A 21,871-nucleotide genomic window follows, 5' to 3' on the forward strand; every position below is an offset into this window, starting at 1 on the left:
ATTTTAAGGAATGATTTTTTTAGTGTTTCTCGGCCTTTTAAAGTAAAACCGAGATTCACTCGATGATGGCTTGACATATTTTAACGATAAATGTATTTCGGGCATGAGTTCACTGGGTGCATCAAGTACTCAGCCCCTGCATATGTTTTCCCTATGTGCAGGTTGAGCGAGGACGGGAGGCGGAGGATGTTGAGAAATGAGCCAAGATTTTTATTCAATAAATGTTCCGGTTACTACAGTGTCCTCATACATAGTAGTAGTCAAACTCTCAATTGCTTCCGCTACTCAATGTTTTAAGAATTTCTGTTATTTTTTTTGAACTGTTGAACTCTGTCATTTTCGTTATGTAATCTCGGGTTCGAACCTTTGGTTTGAATAAATGGAATTTCATCTTTTGATCGTTAAGTTGCATTGTCTTGATTGTTTTCCCCGTTCTTCCCCGCTTCTTAATCCCCCCACTATTCACGATTTCCCGTGCTTACTATCCTTAGGAAGTGCGGTCATGACAGAATGGTATCAGAGCAATTTTTCCTTCCGCTCTGGACCGAGAGTCGTTTATTCAATCTAGTCTAGACTCGTTTCGCTAGACTAAAAGAGTATCCATTTAAGGCTCAACACTCCGTCTCACCGCGCTCAACACGAAAGAAGGCAAAAGTTTGAAACGAAGCATATTAGAAGTGATAGTACGAATGGGGCGCGAAAGGGCACGAATTCCAAGGGTTGATGAGATGACTAGACAAGGATTACCTTCTGAAGCGTGATTTGCGTTAGAACGAAGGATTGACGAAACTGCAAAAGTACCACGTTTTCAAAATACGAAACATCTATCCTTAGATGATAACTTAAAGAGAAAGAATTGTTATGACTTTTCCTTATGGAAATCGACAGGTATATGCACGGTAGCACGTGTGACGTTTTCTACGCGTTTTATCTTTCTCTACCTTGCTTTATTCTTTTTCTGCGACTGGTTGCTAAAGGAACTTACTTTCATGTAGATGGCGATCATGATCCACGCACCGCTAAGGGGAAGGTACGTCAAGAATGGACTGCGGGCGGTGGAAATGTATCGCGGGTTCGAGAGAGACGAGAAGGCCCCTTTGATATCTTATGTCGCCGACTACTTGACACTATGGCGGGACGCTCATGGCTGTGGAGTGAGGCACTATGAGGGGATTAAGAGGTTGATTGATGGACTACCGGTGCCTTGGAATAGGTGGGCCGACGAGGCTTCATGGTCATACATTTGGCATAAGCTCCCTGACTATAGTATGTAAGGAGACATGCATGGTTTTGTGAAGGTCCTCTTGGAAGCCCTGGTCGATGCTCGTGACGGACCGCCACCCTATGCCCCTCCTAGGAAGGAGACATTCTCATCAAGTCTCAGCCCCTACAGCGGGGGTCGGTACGAGAGTGAGACTCCGCAACCAAACTTCCCCAAGAGGAGGAGGCTTGGGATGCGCACCTCCGCACCTCCCGTGACGGAAGTTATTGTGGTCGATAAGCATATCGACGTCGCTACTTATGTGCGGGAGAATGATGAGGAAGAAGAGGAAGATCCTCTCGAAGATGAGGAAGAACCCCTTGAAGACGAAGAGGATCCCATGGAGGATGAGGAAGACCCCGAAGAAGAGCCCCTTGAAAGGGAGGTTGAGGTTGACAGCGAGGAAGGGGCGAATTATGAGAGAGCTCCCGAGGAGTAGTGTTTCTTTTGCTGTTTGTTAGCTTTTGAATGTTTTGTTTTGACGAACTATGTAATGTTTCTTTCGAAGTTGTGTTTTGTTCTCTTGTTGCAAAGACTTTGTGGAATCACGTACTTCTTTTGTTTGAAGTTAAATAAAGTTTCCGTTGTTTTACCGTTGTGTTCGTTTTGCCTTGTTGTGTTCGAATGGGAAAGTTTGTGATATCAGTTTTGGAAAGGTTGTGTGGTGTGGTGTGGTGATGGTAAAATTGGACTTTAGTACTAACGCATGTGTTGAACAGAATACCTCCCCGACGTGCAGCCGTTCACCACGAGAATGAGGCAAGCAACGAGACCCAAAGCAGTGTGGGTCCTGAAGGACAATCACAACCACCACCACCACGTCCACCACCGCCACAGCCGGAACGGAACATCGAGAAGGATTTTCGAAAGGAACGTTCTCCCGTATTCGATGGAATGGGAGATCCAACCAAGGCCGAGACCTGGATTCGGGCCATAGAACGCATCTTTAAGTTCTTAAGGTGGACCGACCAGGAGCGCCTATCGTGCGTGACCTACCAGCTCACCGGGTCCGCCGAATTTTGGTGGGAGACTAAGCAGCGGACAATGACGCAAGAGCAATTAGACACCCTGACGTGGGAAGATTTAAGGAGGAACTGTATGACAAATACATTCCAAGGAGCTACCGCAAGGCAAAGGAGGCCGAGTTCTACAACTTAAAACAGGGGCGGATGACCGTGACAGAATATGACCGTGCCCTATGTGACATGTCTCGATATGCACCGGAACAGGTAAACACTGACGAGAAGATGGCGAAAAAGTTTTGTGCCGGTCTGAGTTACGAAATCAGGATGGCTTTGGCATGCCGTGGAAGACTCTCGTATGCCGAGTCGTTGTCTCGTGCATTGGACGTGGAGGAAGCGATGCCACGGGAAAAGACAGTTACACCCACTACTCCAACACCACCGACCCCACAGCAGAATTTTCGGGATAAGAGTAAATGGGACGGGAACCGCGAACCCTTTGACAACAAGAGGTTCCAGGGTACCCCAAACTCTTCCCGGGGAAAAGGAAAGCAAGCTACTCCATTCCAAAGTGGAGATTTCCGTCAGAGAGCACCGCCTTGTGCCAAATGTCAGAAGAACCACATAGGAGAGTGCAGAGTCGGGACCAACGTGTGCTACAAGTGTGGTGGAGTTAGACACTTCGCCAAGGAGTGCCCGAGCAACAACACTGGAGTTGGGGGAACACCGAAAGGGCCTCGAGGGAATCCTACACCACCTCAGCAACCGCAGCAGCGTCGCCAACCATACCCAACTCAAGCTAGGGCCTATGCCTTGGGACGCAAGCAAGCTAAAGCCCCACAGGGAGATCCAAAACAAGATAATCTGGCAGGTATGGGAACACTACTTGACATGCCTGTTGCTGTTCTGTTTGATACAGGTGCGTCGCACTCCTTTATATCGCACTCCTGTGTGAATGCTTTAAGACTACCTGTTGATGAACTTGAACATAAGATGAACGTGAACTCACCAGTAGGAGGCCTTGTAGAAATTTCACAATCTTGCTCGAACATAGAACTTGTGGTGGGAGAACTTAGCTTAGTGGCTCACAACTTACACGTTATGCCGATGGATAACGTGGACATTATTCTGGGGATGGACTGGCTAGCTGAGAACTATGCCACTATCTGATGCCAAGAAAGACAAATCTCATTACGAACCCCGGGGAAGGAGCCCTCTACCTTCCACGGGATTTCGATGAATCAGCGGACTTGTGTAATATCGGCACTTCAAGCAACTACGATGATTAGAAAGGGGCGTCTGGCATATCTCGTGTATCTACAAGGACATGACAAGAAAGAAAGGAAAGTGGAAGATATGGTTGTAGTACGTGAGTTTCCCGACGTATTTCCCGATGCTTTTCCAGACCCTCCGCCTGACCGACAGTTGGAATTTACTATCGATCTGGAACCAGGAGCCGCACCAGTATCGAAAGCACCATATAGGATGGCACCGAATGAGTTGGAAGAACTCAAAATCCAGCTATAAGAACTACTGGACTTAGGGTTTATCCGACCCAGTGTATCGCCATGGGGAGCACTTGTGCTGTTTGTGAAGAAGAAAGACGGGACACTGAGAATGTGCATAGATTATCGGGAACTGAACAAATTGACTCTCAAGAACAAATATCCTCTACCGAGAATAGATGACCTGTTCGACCAACTCAGGGGAGCAGGAGTATTTTCGAAAATGGATTTAAGGTCAGGATATCACCAGCTGAGGGTACGAAGGGAAGACATACCCAAGACGGCATTCCGAACAAGGTATGGGCATTATGAGTTTGTAGTAATGCCGTTTGGACTAACAAATGCACCGGCAGTATTTATGGATTTAATGAATCGAGTATTCCATCCATACTTGGACAAGTTCGTCCTGGTATTCATAGATGATGTGCTGGTTTACTCGAAGGATGAAAAGGAACATGAGGAGCACCTAAGGATCACGTTGGAAACACTACGAACGGAGAAGTTGTACGCCAAGTTCAGTAAGTGTGACTTCTGGCTAAAGGAAGTGAATTTTCTGGGGCATATTGTGACGGCCGAAGGGATTCGAGTCGACCCTGCAAAGGTGGAGGCCGTACAACAGTGGAAGGCGCCAAAGACCCCAAACGAGATTCGGAGTTTTCTTGGACTGGCAGGATACTACCGGAGATTTATTGAAGGATTTTCTAAAATCGCAAGGCCGATGACTCAACAACTGAAGAAGGGGACCAAGGTCAATTGGACACCGGAGTGTGAGGCTAGCTTCCAATTGTTGAAGGAGAAGTTGACCACCGCACCTATTTTAGCCGTGCCGGAACCAGGGGTAGACTATGTGGTTTACACTGATGCGTCGAAAGTTGGACTGGGATGTGTTTTGATGCAGAACGGTAAGGTGATTGCCTATGCTTCACGGCAGTTGAGGCCACACGAGTTAAACTACCCTACTCATGACTTAGAACTAGCGGCCGTTGTACACGCGTTGAAGATTTGGAGGCACCATCTCTATGGAGTTCGGTGTGAGATTTTTACCGACCACAAGAGCCTGAAATACTTCTTCGAACAGAAAGACTTGAACATGTGGCAACGCAGATGGCTCGAATTAGTCAAGGATTATGACTGTGGCATTAACTATCATCCCGGCAAAGCAAACGTAGTGGCAGATGCATTGAGCCGGAAAGCCCAACACAGTTGGCGACATTTCTTACTCAGGAAGCGGAGTTGATTCGCGAATTTAGCAAGATGCGATTGGAAGTAGTAGTGAGAGCTCCGGAGACCGTGAAGGGAAAGATCGCCACCTTGGTAATTGCATCCGATCTGCGAACAAGGATAATAGAAGGACAACGAAATGATGAAAATTTGGAGAAAGTTCGACTGAAGGTGAGGAAGGGCGAACAAGAGAAATTTTGAGAGGAGGCTGATAATGCTCTCACCTACGAGGGGAGACTATGTGTGCCAAGCGATGAAGGACTTCGAAATGAAATTCTGACCGAGGGACACGAGACTCCATACACCGCTCATCCTGGAAGTACAAAGATGTACCAGGATTTGAAAGGATCATTCTGGTGGGATGGAATGAAGAGGGACATAGCTTCGTTTGTAGAGAAATGTTTGGCGTGTCAACAAGTAAAAGCTTTGCATCAACGACCCTATGGGAAGTTGCAACCGTTGGAGATTCCGGAGTGGAAATGGGAACATATCGCTATGGATTTTGTGACAGGTTTACCAAAGACCCGGCAAGGGAATACAGTCATTTGGGTAATCATAGACCGCCTCACCAAGAGTGCGCATTTTATACCTATCCCTATAACTCATGGATCCGACAAACTGGCCCGGATTTATGTGAAAAAATCATTCGGCTACATGGGGTGGCAGTAATAATCACGTCAGACCGAGATACAAGGTTCACTTCAAGGTTTTGGATAAGTGTGCAACGAGAGCTTGGTACACGACTGAATTTTAGTACTGCTTTCCATCCACAAACCGATGGACAGTCCGAGAGAACGATTCAAACTCTCGAGGACATGTTGAGAGTCGTGGTTCTCGACAGAGGAGAAAATTGGGAAGTTGTACTGCCGTTGATCGAGTTTGCCTACAACAACAGTTTCCAGGCGACAATAAATATGGCCCCACATGAAGCATTGTACGGGAGGAAGTGTAGATCACCACTCTACTGGGATGAGGTTGGTGAAAGAAGAATACGCGGGCCAGATTCGGTCGAAGAGATGATTGAGATTGTGCGGCAAATTCGACAAAGGAAAAAAGAAGCTCAAGACCAACAGAAGTCGTATGCTGATGTTCGGCGTACGGATTTACAGTTCAATACTGGAGATAAGGTGTTCTTGAAAGTATCTCCGTCGAAGGGAATAACGAGGTTTGGTGTAAAGGGGAAGTTGAAGCCATGATACGTAGGGCCTTATGAAATTCTTGAGAAGGTGGGACCCGTAGCGTATAGGTTGGCACTACCACTGAGTTTTGGGACTGTGCATAACGTTTTCCATGTGTCACAATTACGAAAGTACGTGTTCGATCCCAAACACGTGGTTCATCAAGAGGAAATAGTTTTGAATCCCGACTTGAGTTATGAGGAAAATCCCGAAGCTATCCTGGACAGGAAAGTGCAGGAGTTGAGGAATAAGTCAATCGTTTCCGTGAAAGTGCTTTGGAAACATCATGGTCACGAGGAGGCTACTTGGGAACTCGAGGATAAAATGAAAGAGAAGTACCTAGACTTGTTCTTTAGAAATGAGTTAATTTCGAGACGAAATTTCTGTTAAGGTGGGCAGAATGTAACGCCCGTACTTTTTAAAGTACAAATTTGAATTTTATGTAGCGAAATAATTGATAAAATTATTTCGGAATGCTATGCTTCTCGATAAATGAGATTTGGAAAAATTATGGTTTATGTGTTTAATGTGAAAAGGAGCGTGCTTGTTTTATTTTTTAATTGTGAACGATGGGAGACATGTGGAAGGTCTCGTAGAAAGAATGACGATGAAATTGCTATTTGTTTAGCAAAACGAATGAAATACGTGGAAAGGAATATATGTTTCTATGGATAGTGATGCACGTAAATCGAGGAACGATTGAAGGAATATTATATTTGGAACAACACCAAATATAAATTATGTACGATTTTCCGTACTTTAATTTTTGGTTATGAAGAACAAGATAACAAAATAAAATAAAGACCCATGAATTTTTAATTAACAAAGGAAAATACGAAAAATAAAGTATGAATTTATTTTGGGCTTTTCAAAATAAATTAGAGTTCAATTAACTACAAAATAATTTGGATCCTAATTATTCTTTTTAATCCACCAAATAATAGTATTATTTTCAATATTGGGCTTCCAATTAAATTGAGCCCAAGACCATTAAAATAATTTAGTAGCCCATTCTTCTTTTCAAACAATTGGGAACAAGCCCAAAAGATTATGTCTTCTTCTTCCTCACACATATGGCCGACGGTTTCCTTCCTCATGGAGGGGACTCTCCATTTTCTCCACCTCCCCATCTTCCCCATCAATGCTACCATCCAAGAGCCTCACCACTCCTCTTTAATCCATTCCCTAAACACTTCACATTACACCACAAAGAAATCAAAGAGAAGGAAAGTGAGAGGGCCGAGAGGAAAGGAGGAAGATTTGGCCACCATCTTTTGTGTTTCTTCTACCATTTTCAACCATTTTTGGAGGTATAATCCATTCCTATCAAAGCATGAGTTTATTTTAGCTTTGCATATAAGTTTTTATACCTTCTTGTTCCATAACCAAAACATATAACAATCCACTAAGAAACAACTAAACGATCGCCGTACGTAACCGAAACTATGAAAGAACTTAACTTTTTAATGAAAACGCGTGTTGCGGGTTGATTCGGGGTCGTTCGGGGTAATTTCGAAAGAGAAGAGGTCACCGCCGGCGACGGGCAGCGGCAGACATGCCGTGCTCGCCGGTGCTGACGACGTTCAGAGGCTGGACCTCCCACGGCGACGACCGCGACGTTCCTCTCCCCTGTGAGACAGCCGCGGCGCTGGAACTGGCGGCGACGGCGGGCGCAGTGGGACGGCAACGGCTCTTTTCCCTGCGGTCTGCGACGGCGGCGAACGGAGGGGGGAGGCAGCACGACGTCGCGACGTTCCTCTCTCCGGACGGCGGCGGCTGGCCGCTGTGTTCGGTCGGCCGAGAGAGACCGAGAGAGAGAGAGAGTGAGAGGGAAGAGAGAGAGAGAAGATAGAGAGCGAGATAAAGTTTGGGCCTTTTGTTTCTTTAAAAGAATTGGGTCTCTAATTTAAATTGGATTAGTTGTTAGATGGGCTCTATTTAAATTGTTGGGCCGATAATTAATCGTGATGAATTATTTAATTAAATCCCGATTTAATTTTGAAGTATGAATAAATTCTATCCTAAGTCCGAAATAATATAGTTGCGAAGAGAAATAATTGCGATAGTTTAACTATACGCTTGAATAATTTTTAGAAATTATTTTCAACGACATGAAAAATACGATGAGCCAACGGAGGAAAGAACGAGCGTAAGCGGCCGACCGGCGTCGCACGCGACGCCTTGGGCGGCCACCGAATAACCGAAAACGCATGAAAACCGAGGAAGAGAATTAAAAGATTCTAATTAGAGTGCATGCATTCTAAATACCTTCATTACCGAGAATTGATATGAATGTTATGTGTTTTCCGAAAAGGTGGTTCGCACGCACGCTAAAAGTCGGAACGAGGAACTTTTTACGGGAATCCTAAGCTTTTGAGGTGGGCTTTATTCTTTAACGTTTCATCTTAAATCAATATGTTTACGGTGTTATAAGGATGTTTATATAAGTATGTCATGCCGTGTTTATGTTTTGAAACTGCCTATCTGATTGTCTACTAAAATAAAACTCTACTAGACTTTGATGGTTAACGAATTCGGGTCTAACTAGGGTCTATGCCCTACTTAGGCTAGTGCACTGATGGGGATCGTGAGCCATCCCCTAGGTCGGCCGGTCCAGTGATCGAGATTGTGGCCAAAGTCTCGTTTCACATGATGGTTCAGATATGGTATATGATGGAGGACGATGCTTGTCCGCGCGGACACTATTTTAAGGAATGATTTTTTTTAGTGTTTCTCGGCCTTTTAAGTAAAACCCGAGATTCACTCGATGATGGCTTGACATATTTTAACGATAAATGTATTTCGGGCATGAGTTCACTGGGTGCATCAAGTACTCAGCCCCTGCATATGTTTTCCCTATGTGTAGGTTGAGCGAGGACTGGAGGCGGAGGATGTTGAGAAATGAGCCAAGATTTTTATTCAATAAATGTTCCGGTTACTACTGTGTCCTCATACATAGTAGTAGTCAAACTCTCAATTGCTTCCGCTACTCAATGTTTTAAGAATTTCTGTTATTTTTTTTTGAACTGTTGAACTCTGTCATTTTCGTTATGTAATCTCGGGTTCGAACCTTTGGTTTGAATATATGGAATTTCATCTTTTCATCGTTGAGTTGCATTGTCTTGATTGTTTTCCCCGTTCTTCCCCGCTTCTTAATCCCCCCACTAGTCACGATTTCCCGTGCTTCCTATCCTTAGGAAGTGCGGTCGTGACACCAACGATCCAAGTATATTGGGTAGTGGTGATCATTATCTAGCGGTGCTAGGATTGCTATTATGTTGAATCGTGTGCGAGGTGAGTCTCGTTTGATAATGTCCTCAAGAGGAGCTTGAACATGGTTTTATTATTCGGAAACTGGCCAGTTAGAGTTTTATTACTCTATGAATAATAAATAAGTGTTTCTTGCTAAGTCCACTCTTGGAATTAATAAGATGTTAATTAATTAAGTCCATAGCAGACTTTAATTAATTAATGGACATTTATATCTTAAGCGCGGAAAATAAATAATAAACAAAATGGAAACCCGGATTACTTGTAATTTCAGATTTGTATGGGGAGGTCAATATTACGCCTGTAGTGGCTGCTCGTAATATTCCAATATAAGCTTGTATTAAATTGTGGGTTCAATTTAATTAGTAAAAAGCTAATTGGGGGAGCTCATATCCAAAACCTTCCATAGATCCCTGACTGGGCCCAATATGAACTGTTATAAATAGGAGAATAAAAGAGACATGAAATAGTTTAATGGGGAAGAAAATTTCGCCCACTCTTATTTTAAGAAAGGAACAATTTTTTTCTAATTAATTCTCCTCTGTGAGTTTTTCAGCTCTCCTCCGTGAGAAAGTTCTGTCTTCTTTATTCGAGTCCTAGTGTTTCGATAAGATCAGCCCACCCTGATGTCAGAATACAGTTCGGGATACCAGTCAGAAGATTTGTGGTCTAGTATTGAAGATCATCGTGGAGAAGGCGCGAGCAGTCGACGATTCTTTGGAGAATCAAATCGGTAACCCTAAATCGTAGAATTCATGTTTAGGATTTATATTCTATGAGCATGAATTATTTGCGTTCTAGCATGCAGTTCTGTGTAACATGTGAATAGATTAATCTCATAATCGGTCAAATAGATCCTATGTCTGATTTATTTATTTGTACAAGTCTTCCACTGTGCAAGGGGCTCTAAAACCCCAACAAGGGGCTCCAAAACCCTAACAATTAGTATCAGAGCCAATTTTTTGGATCTGATTATGTGGATTAATTTCATGTTATGTGAATTGCTTGAACGCATGTTTTTTTTCGTCGCGTGGTTGTTATTTTTTTTAACATAAAGTGAGAATGAAGAATATTTGTTCACGTATTTCTCCTCACATGTAATGATTGTAATCTTTATGCTTTCATATAGTAATTACATAGAATCGTTACATAATTGAACTCTGCCTTTTGAGTAATTAAACTCCAAGCCGACAATTCACGAATTGCGCTGCAATGTCGCGACCGAGAGAAAAGTCAGATCGAGTGGGAGCCCTTCGTGGGCAGTTCCCGGGCTCGAAAGTAAACGCTCTTCCTAGTCAATGGTGGCAGGCATACAGCGGAAACGTTGCGGTGGCTCGCAATTGAAATTTCGCGACGCAGTCGCGCCGGCAAAGCGACGTCGACGCAGCAGCGTTGGAGACGTCGAGTTGGGCGAGCTCGTGAGTCAAGTGGGAGTCCTTCGTGGGCAGTTCCTAGACTAGACAGTCGACGGAAGCGAGAGAGTTGGCGACGGACAACAGCTCCGACAGCAACTGCTTCGTCTTCGGACAGCAGTGCCGGACAGCAACTGTGTCGTCGACGGACAGCAAGAGCAGCGACGCAGCTGCACGATTGCAGTGGCGATCTGCAAACGCGATGGCAGCGGAGTTCCAGGTAGCAGAGGCTGGAGCCACGCCGACGCAGTAGCGTCGGAGACGTCAGGCCCAGCAAGCTTGTGATTCGAGTGGGAGCCCTTAGCGGGCAGTTTCCCGGACTCGAGTTCGACGACGCCAAACTAGGGTTTCGTCCTATGCGCGACGCTCACGCGTGTCCCACCCGCGCGACGTCGCATCGCCTCGTTCCGTGACTTCGATTTCCAAAATTGATTAGGGTTTTTCCTTGGATTCAATTTTGAAAATAATTCAAGATAAATATGGAAATAAAATTTGATTATATCTTGTGTGGATTTTATATATTATATGAGATTTGATTCTGAATTAAATCATGGATTAATTAGATTTTTTCCCTTATTTAATGGATTTATATGGATTTTATTCCTAGATGAATCCTAGTTATATTTGGAAAATAATAATCTAATTTTTATCTATATACTATGGATTTATATGGATTTATTCCTAGACAAATCCTAGTTGGATTTAGATAATGAAAATATTATTTTATTCTTATCCTATGAATTTATATGAATTTATTCATATATGAGTTCTAGATGGATTTGGATAATGATAATATAATATTTTATTCTTATTTTATAGATTTATATGGATTTGTTCCTAGATAAATCTCAGATAGATTTGAATAATTATAATATAATGTTATCTTATTCTATGGATTTATATGGATTTACTCCAAGATAAATCCTAGATGAATTATGATAAAGATTTATATTAATTTATTTTATCCTATGGATTTGAATAGATCTAATTCTATTAAGACAAATCTTAGATAGATTAAAATAAGCATTAATCTAAGTTATCCTTATCTTTTGGATTTATATCCTGGATAGATTAGGATAAAGATAATATATAAGAAAATCCTTATTTAATTGGATTTAGATAAGTTTATTTATCGAAGAAATCCTAAGTAATGTATGATATATTCTAGATGTCTATTCTAAATAGAATTAAGATTTGTATAAATCTTGGTTGATTGGATTTCATTTATCGTATGGATTATGATGGAATCGTTTCTATCTAGTAATATCCTAGAACGATTTAAATAATGATAATCAAGTGTCAAGGTTATCTTGAATTGAAGGATTTGATTTTATCGAAATAAAATCTAGAATGATCCTAATTGGATTTAGATAGTTAACACTATCTTGATAAATCCTAAATGAATAAAGATAATAATTATCCAAGATAAAACATAATTATTTAATTGATTCTCCCTTGACTAGATTAAATAATTGTCGTTAATTATCCAATGTGTTTAAATGCCATGCATTAAATGGATTTATCTGATTATTTGATGTTTATCTTTATAAGTGGATTATCTGTTTTATCTGCTTATGTGATAATTATGCAAAAAACATATAAAATATCTAAGCGATAATTACAACAAGTGCGTTTTATATGGTCTCCATCAATTGGTATGCAATTTATGAAGCTTTTTCTAATATTATCGTCACCTGCTCTGTGGGGACAATAATCCTAAGAAATAGCGAGTTCATGAGGGAGGATTTCTCGAAAATAAATAGTATGAACTAGAATGTGGTTTCCAATATTATCGCCACCTGCTCTGTAGGGACAATAATCCTAAGAAACTGCGAGATTCAGAGGTTCACACAGAATTTATGAGATAGCTTGATCTTGTTAGCAGCACATGAGCATTGTTATGGAGTGTGTTGTATAAATGAGACTCTGTAATGCTAAATTCGGTGGTCTTGCTTAGGCAACATTAGGCGGCCATGCCACTCTGTGGTCTCTGGACTATTCGTCGGTGTTGTGACCAGTAAAATTGTAGATTTTAATGCGTATTGACTTCCTCTGGAAGGTACAAAATTTTAATTTTACAGTTGAAAGATACATAATTGTTTTGTGGTTATTTGCGATTATGTATTGAGCATAAGTATGTGATAATAAGTTTATATGCCAAATCTTCATTATGTCATTCATATTTTGTCTGCGATCCATAAAGAAATGAACTCGAATGCCAAAATTATGTAGACTGGAAATTAAAATGGATAAGATTCTCATCGCTAAAACTTGGAGTTTATACTCAATGATTCATGTCCTCCATTTCCTCGACATAATTTCACGAAGATTGTTCGAGAATGCTTTTTGCATGTACTTGGCAAGTTCTCTAAGGAATAAGGTCAAGCTATTTTCTTTTAAGTAGCACGACAAGTCTTGGTTAGTAACGATGAAAGATGTATATCAATAGAATCTATCAAGATGATTCGATTGGATTATCCTAAAGGGACAGAATATTTTGAGGAATCTTTTGATCACTCAAATAGTTTCTGACTCAAGTCATCGCCTGGAGTAATAAGAAATTACTAAAAGAAGGTTTAACCGAAAAGTAGAAAACCATCAGAATATTAGTCGTTATATTACTGTTAGAGGAAAGTAACATGACAGATGACGAATTCGTATAGGCTAAATTTTTCCTAGTTCATTTGAACAAAAGATTAGATATGGAAATGAGAGAGCCTGAATTGTCATCAAACTTTGTTTAAAGCGAGTGAAGATGTTTTGTAAGTTGGATTGACCTCTTTTAAAGAAGGACAATGGCTTACATGACAATGCAACTTCTAAGTAAGAGATCTTGATCCAGTTAGGTTTTTGTTGCAGTGGGAGCTGTTAATGCTCAATTATTGTTTTATGGTTGATGTTTAAGGCATCATAGTATTGAAACAATATAGATGCAACAAGATTGAGTATTAAACAACACATCAACTTCTTAAACAATGAATGATAGAGTATTTATTGCTCTTAGTCTTAAGGCCAAGAAAATACTTAGTTATTGTTCAAACTGATCTAGACTATCAAGATTTTAACAATTTGTTAAATAGCTTGAAAGTCGAGAATGTCTATTCGATGCACTATGAGTTAGAATCATTTGATTCAGAATACTTATAGAAGTGCAACGTAGAAAGACTAGCAAGTCTCAATGGTTACACCAATAAGGAGACGAGCAAAGAGTTATGATCAGTAGTGGGAGTCTAATCTCCATTAACGAATCCAAGCATTCTTTCAAAGAATGAGATAGTTATGTAAGAAGGAATCGAAGTCTTTCTAAGACAAGTTTGATCAAGTGATGAGTTGTACTCATGTAAATCTTATCATTGATGGGATAAGCATTAGATATAACGAGATACACCTTAAAGAAACTATCATCATCAGTACCTTCTACAAGACACGAGTTGTGGACTAGAGCGACTCTAGTCTAGCACATCTCAAGGTGTAATGTTGTTCCAACGCATGTTAGAAAGGTATCCAAGTAATTGGAGTTGAGTATTGAGGTATGTTTTAAGGTTCTCCCAAATGATGTAAGATTATAAGTTCTGTAATCTTCAAAGATATAATTCTTGTATGAAGATCAAGAAAGGAACTAAAAGCCTAACAGCGTGATAACTCTCAGGACAGAGAGAGATATCGAATTTTCCACATTACCAAGGACTAATACCATTAGAAGCTTATGCACTAATAAAATCAACTTCAACACCTAAGATTGTCTGAACCATGTCGTAGTGGGAGCGTTTCTAGGAACATAACAAGTTCATGGGTCTAAGAGTGTCGCAAGACTCGGTCTTAGATTAACTTGAACATAATCCCTTCAACTACAATGTAGAATTGGTTCATTTGAATATCCATCCTTGAAAAGATGATAGATTCCAAACTACTATCTTAGATAGACAACGTGTTTTACAAGACTTGCAATACTACCTACAGGTTGTGTCAGTCAGTGGGAGCTAGTATAATTGCAAGTGTAAATGTGGATCTCAAATGGCTAGACAATGACAATGGGCTATGCCCATTGAGAAATATCATCTTCTCGCTGTCGTTGTGCCAAGATTGTTCGATCCTTCTGTCTATCAGCACTTACATAATTAGAATGTATGTATCATGATTGTCAAGACAGCTTTCTATTAATAGAAGTCTTGAAGAAATCATCTACATGGAACATCCTAATAGGTATGTAATAGAGGGCAAGAAACACATGATTGGAAGCTTATGAATACCTTTGTGGTTTTAGGCATGCATCTAAATCAGAGTATGTGTTTTATCTAGATTGTCGAATGTTTGGAATTTGACATGTGCCCTTAAGTGTGTTGTAAGCGCAAGGAAGTTGAAAGTGCATTAAATATGGTATTATTGGTACACTACGATGATGAAATCTACAAAAGTTGCAAACAACTAAGATTGACATCTAGCGTAGGAAACTGGTTGTCTACTCAGTTTAAGATAAAGGATTTAAGATAAACTAATTACATTCTAAGCATCTAATTCTTTAAGATTGCTAGAAAGAATGTTGAGATTCTCTTAGGAATCATATATCTATACATAGCTTGGAACATTTTAGCATTGGAAATTCCATGAAAAGATTGTTACCATTCAAGATGGAATTGTCTTGTCTCTAGTCAAGTGTCGTTTGACACTTAGTGAGAACAAGAATTATGAGACTAGTTCTGCAGATAAATGTCTCATGTATGCTATGATGTGTACTAAGTTTGATATTAGTTGTGCTTTTGCATAGCAAGTATATATCATTTTAACCATGGCAAAGGACTTTGATTGAGGTAATGGATATACCATAGTACTTGAGAAAGACTAATCGCTATATTCTAGTTTACCAGTCATTCATGTAATGTCCTTGGGGTGACATTGACTAAGTCTCATGACTAATCAGTGATCTAGTAAGTCATCCTCATTATATGTGTTTACATTAGGAGTATACTCCTAGTAGCTTTGATTGTAAGTTTGAGTATGCCTATGAGTAATTTTACTCTAGCAAAGGCTAACTCAAGGGACAAAAAAGATCATAAGCTAAGAATTCACATAAAGAGATGAAATTAATTAAAGATCTAGTACGCAGCAAAGACATAGTAGTGGAAAAGATATTATCAGAGAACAACCAAGCAGATTTTTCACAGAAAATGCCTTTGTGGCAACATGTTTCAAACATGATGTGAAATGAATGGTAGTTCGATATATCAAGCTCCAAGACCTGCTTTGTGTATAAGTGGGAGAGTTTTTGGCAGTGGGTATACTCGAAAGCATGTTTTGAGTATAAGTGGGAGATTGTTAGGTTTAGTATACTGAAAAGCATGTTTCGAGCGAGTTCGCACGAATAGAATCTTGCTTGTGTACGGAAAAACTCTACAATCCACTTTTGACCCGATTCAGTATCATTCGAGCAGTTTGCACGAATAGAATCAATATATTATTACATTGTGTTTGCTTGTGCGTTTATAAGATGTTTTATAAACATTTAAATGCATAAGAAGAAGTAAACAAACCCTAAAGAAAAAGAAGAATTACACAACCTAGATAGGCTTTGGCTACCTATCGTGAAAGGTTGCAATGTTAGTCCGATTATTTCTAAGCCTTATTGAAATAAGATGATGTTGGTGTGGTATAGCACTGAATGGATCTAACAGCAAGACGTGTCTTTATGCTATCTACTGAAAGACGAGGTCTTGATAAATATCTATTTTTTAATCAATTTACGTTAGCATTGAGCATATGATATTGAGTATCTACTACTTTGACTTACCAGAGTTGCGGGTTTTTCGTCACCCAACAGTCCAGGTATATTGGGTAGTGGTGATCATTATCTAGCGGTGCTAGGATTGCTATTATGTTGAATCGTGCGCGAGGTGAGTCTCGTTTGATAATGTCTTCAAGAGGAGCTTGAACAAGGTTTTATTATTCGGAAACTGGCAAGTTAGAGTTTTATTACTCTATGAATAATAAATAAGTGTTTCTTGCTAATTCCACTCTGGAATTAATAGGATGTTAATTAATTAAGTCCATAGCAGACTTTAATTAATTAATGGACATTTATATCTTAGCGCGGGAAATAAATAATAAACAAAATGGAAACCCGGATTACTTGTAATTTCGGATTTATATGGGGAGGTCAATATTACGTCTGTAGTGGCTGCTCGTAATATTCCAATATAAGCTTGTATTAAATTGTGAGTCAATTTAATTAGTAAAAAGCTAATTGGGGGAGCCCATATCCAAAACCATCCATAGATCCCTGATAAGGCCCAATATGAACTATTATAAATAGGAGAATAAAAGAGACAGAAAATAATTTAATGGGGAAGAAAATTTCGCCCACTCTTATTTTAAGAAAGGGACGATTTTTTTCTAATTAATTCTCCTCCGTGAGTTTTTCAGCTCTCCTCCGTGAGAAAGTTCTGTCTTCTTTATTCGAGTCCTAGTGTTTCGATAAGATCATCCCACCCTGATGTCAGAATACAGTTCGGGACACCAGTCAGAAGATTTGTGGTCTAGTATTGAAGATCATCGTGGAGAAGGCGCGAGCAGTCGACGATTCTTTGGAGAATCAAATCGGTAACCCTAAACCGTAGAATTCATGTTTAGGATTTATATTCTATGAGCATGAATTATTTGCGTTCTAGCATGCAGTTCTGTGTTAACATGTGAATAGATTAATCTCATAATCGGTCAAATAGATCCTATGTCTGATTCATTTGTTTTTACAAGTCTTCCGTTGTGCAAGGGGCTCCAAAACCCCAACATTAGAATGATCGCCCTAATTCCGGTTGTTCCAGTTGTTCTGCCCCTCCTGATTTCTCCCAGACCAGTTAGTCTGCTTCGCTGGTTGTTGTGTAAACTGGGTGTTCTGTTGTGGAGGTGGCTGGGTTGGGTCATTGTCAGGCCATCTAAAATTGGGATGGTTTCTCTATGGTGCATCCCTTTTTCTCTCTTGATTCCAACTCCCATCTAGATTCCAACTCCCCATCGAATTAACCTGGGCATGGTAATCTCCTTCTTGAGGGCCATAGTATTGCTGGGGTGGAACTTCTCCTGGACCTGGAGGCTTCTCTTTCTCTTGTGAGGCTAGTGGATTAGTCTTCTCGATTGCATACAACAGTGTTTTCTCAAGCCTATCGATTCTCACCTCGACTCTTTCTTCATCTTGCTCCCTCAGCGCATTTACTGACCCTCTCCTCATAATATTCCTCGGGCTGTCGTACGCCTTTTTGGCCTCTATCAACTTTCCCAAGATCTCTCTCGCTTCACTTCCTTTTTTCTTCGTAAAATTTCCCCCGCTCGAGGAATTCACCAGATCCTTGGATTCAGGGTTTGCTCCTTCATAAAACAAATAATTAATTTCTGCCTCGATCATTCTATGATCCGGGCAAGCATCTAACAATCCCTTAAATCATGACCAATATTGACTCAGAGATTCATCATACTCCTGCTTACACTCTACGATTTCCTTCTAAAGAGCGTTTGTCTTGTTTGAAGGGAAAAAGTAATCCAGAAACTCCAACTTGAAATCTGTCCATGTACGGATGGAATCCTGAGGCAGCCTCAGCAGCCATGTGTTAGCCTCTCCCTTGAGAGCAAATGGAATTGCTCGTAGGCGATAATCTTCCTCTGTGGTGTCGTTGGGCCTTTTCTGAATACTGCACAGCTTGCTAAACTCATTTAGACACTCGTATGGACACTCGTTCCTACGCCCAGAGAACGTCGGTAGAATGCCTAGCACATTTGTCTTAATATCAATGGCCCTCTGACGCGGATTCATAACTATAGCCTGGGCTGGCTCACCATCTAGATAGGCAGTGAGCGAACCAATCTCAGGATCTGGATCGACTACCTGCGCCATGTCTCTGATCTCTACCTCCTCTGTTTCTGTTTCTGAAGATGACTCAGGATCCTCTCTTCCTGACGAACTCCAATCCTCGTCACTTTCTGAACCAAACGGAAATGGATTTCCCGTAGATAATCCCAAGTAAACTGATCGTTCCTCCACCCAGATGAGTTACCCCAGTGTCCAAACCGTGAGCCTCTGCTCATAAACTGAAAATAAAAAGAAAAGAAAAATCAAAACTATGTACGCCAAAATCTCTAAACACAATCACAAACTACGCCATCCATCCCCGGGAATGGCGCCATTTGAAACTGCTCGGAAACTGAGTGTGTGCTTTTATGCTAGGTCAAGCTGCGCAAACCCAGAGAATCCACTAGCTCACAAGGTCTAGGAACTCAGAGGATCCTGGAAGTCTCGGTCGTCGGACACACAAATTCCACATTCAAAACCCTCAACCCGCTATACTATGAATTAGTACAGGGAAGTCTCGATCCAGGATGTCTCGGTCGTCGGACACACAAATTTCACATTTGAGTGACACATTCTGTGATGATTTTATATAACTTGCTACATAATCGTGAGAGGAGGTTGGTGAGTTAGATTCACTTAATAGACACTACAATTAGATTCCCTTAAAATGACACTATTAATTAAAACTCGAAAGAACCACGAGCTCATTTGAATATTTTTTGGAGGAATCACGAAAAAGCTCTCTAGGTTTTCGATCTCTGCCATGCAGAAATCACTGATTTCTTGAGTTTTACCCGTCGGAATTGGTTCTAGTTTGTCTCATTTGATTCCTCGTGTCTTGTTCTTCGTGTCTACCATTTTTAATTTTAGTTTTTGCTCGTTTTTTCATGTTTTTCGTTGTGTTCTTCGTTTCTGGTACAGCAGCCGCGTCGCCTCTTTTTCAAGCGGCCGGACGTTGTTTTCCAATGAGGAAGGCCATGGTAGTGAAAGTAAGTCCCTGCTGGGTTGGGTGGTGGATGGTTCCTGGTCGGCCGGCGCCTGTGGTGGTTGTACAAGGCGGCGGCGAAAATTAGGGTTTTTTTAGGTTTCGCATTTTTTCCGTTCTTCCCGTTGCCGGAGCTGGTTTGTCCGACCAGCTTTGGGTGTCCTAGTCAGTGTTGGTCTTCTGGGGTGGTGTCCGGTCGAAGGTGGTCGGAGTTCACCAGATTTGGAGGCGGGGGCGTTTGGCGGCTAGGGTTTGCTGGCAGCTAGCCCTACTTCTCTAGGGTTCCGCCATGGCTAACCCTCATGTCGGGGAAAGCGAGCGAGACGGTGGTTTGGCGGAGGAGGAGGAGATATCACCGGAGCTGAACCGATGGGATAACAACGCCGTCGGAGGGGGTAACTCCCGATTTATGGGTGGAGCAGCTGAGGTCTTTACAACGTCGGCCTTGTCCGTGGTGCGGCGGCTGGGTTGACGGTGATCATTGAAGAGACTAGAACCGGGCTTGTGGGGGATCGTGGTGTCATTCCGCTTGATTTGGAGGTTGCCGGAAAAGAATCGATGCATACTCATTCTTTTGACCATGAAATACATGCCTCTTATGATTTGGAGGAGTCGCGTCTGCTACAAATTGAAGAAGGAAAGAGTTCAAACTAGACCGAGATCAGTCGTGCCATATCAACCGTGGTAGGACCATGTGCAATTGACCGACATTTTGGCACGTGGGAAAAGATTGACCTGATCCTAGCATCCATCCCGGGGGTGAGAAACGCACCCATAGCTAACAAGGCTTCTAATTTAAAGGTGCATGACTTTCGAAAAATTCATTATCCAAGAAGCCTTAAATATTAACCCTTCTTCTCTCCATACATCACCCAAACAACCAAAACACAAACTCAACCCCAAAGCTGCTCATCTCTTCTTACCTTCTTCTAACTCCCCCCTACAAAAATAGTGCCACACAAGTGTATTTCTACCCGAACCTCTCGGTCATCCAAGTCCATATCCAACCACAAATCATCCTCTAAAAAAACCAAATCCAACAAGACAGACACCTCCCCCACACCCTCCCCGGAATGGATAGCTGTGATGGATCGCTCTTTCATACCAGAACCTAGTCAGGAAGGTTCATCCCGCACCTTGAAGGGATCTAATAAAGGTAAGGCAAATCCATTGGTGAAGGCAAACAAGACCTTGGCGGATGTGCTTAAAAGCGGTCAGCCTAGGACGCCGACCGAGCCTTTCATCTTGGACCCCAATAAAGTGAAGCAAAGGGGCACGACAACCCGGAAGGATGGTATTCCTTGCCTTAATATACCTGATACTGATAATACTGAACTCGCAGGTCGCATGGGACTCGCCCTGATTGGAAAATTCTCACACTCCATCCCAGCCCCCCACTTGAGTCGCAAGGCCCTGTCCAACTTCAAACTGAAAGGTACGCTAAGCTGGAACTTCATTAATGCTAAGCATATCCTCATTGCCTTATCTGAGATTGATGACTATGTGAAAATCTTATTTGGAGCTAGTAACAATAATACCTGGTTTGTTGAGCATCACCCGATGAGAATGTTAAAATGGACCGTGGATTTTGACCTCTATTTTGAGACTCCCATTGCTGTTGTTTGGTGTAATTTACATGCTTTACCCATACATCTTTTTGAAGAATCCATGTTATTTTCCATTGGTAAATTGTTTGGTGAGCCAATTCAGATTTATCTTAACACTATCACACGTGCACGATTGTCATATGCACGCATTTGCATTGAAATAGATATCTCAAAGCCTGTTCCAGAAAAATACATTCTTTGAATTGGGGGAAAGGATGTGACTTCGCAGGTTATGTGGGATAAGATCCCACAATACTGTACCGCCTGCAAACATGTTGGACACTTAGAGAAACAGAGCTATGCATTTGGGAAGAAGCCGACACCACCAAAGAAGGACTACTCCAGACCGGCACAACAAAAGCAGAATGAGATGAGAGGAGAGCAGGGGGATCAGCCCCAGGGAAATCATCCAGCCGTGCAGACAGAGGCACATTCGGGTTGGAACCATGTGTGTAAGAAAGGCACAATTTTGAGGGAATCAGCGGCGTAGGAACATAACAAGGGCTTTCAGGCACCAAGGTATGAATACAGAGTTGTAGCAAGCCGAAACGACAACAACCCTGGTACCAGCCTACAGATTCGAGAGCCTCTCCTTGCGCCTAACTCGGGCATGCTTGACCAGCGCCCATTTGATAA

At 41.6% G+C, this 21,871-nt stretch overlaps 1 protein-coding gene across 1 annotated transcript; it reads left to right on the top strand.

Annotated features, from left to right (window-relative positions):
* Positions 1-20,714: 20,714 nt before the first annotated feature.
* LOC121776810 lies at positions 20,715-21,437 on the top strand. Its single transcript, XM_042173973.1, has one exon. The coding sequence runs from the start codon at positions 20,715-20,717 to the stop codon at positions 21,435-21,437; it is 723 nt and encodes a 240-aa protein (XP_042029907.1).
* The last annotated feature ends 434 nt before the right edge of the window (positions 21,438-21,871 follow it).

The sequence above is a fragment of the Salvia splendens genome, chromosome 18 (assembly GCF_004379255.2).
Source record: "Salvia splendens isolate huo1 chromosome 18, SspV2, whole genome shotgun sequence".
Taxonomy (NCBI): domain Eukaryota; kingdom Viridiplantae; phylum Streptophyta; class Magnoliopsida; order Lamiales; family Lamiaceae; genus Salvia; species Salvia splendens.

Coding starts and splice junctions, on each gene's coding strand:
- LOC121776810 (XM_042173973.1), top strand. CDS start 20,715: ATGGATCGCTCTTTCATACCAGAACCTAGTCAGGAAGGTTCATCCCGC.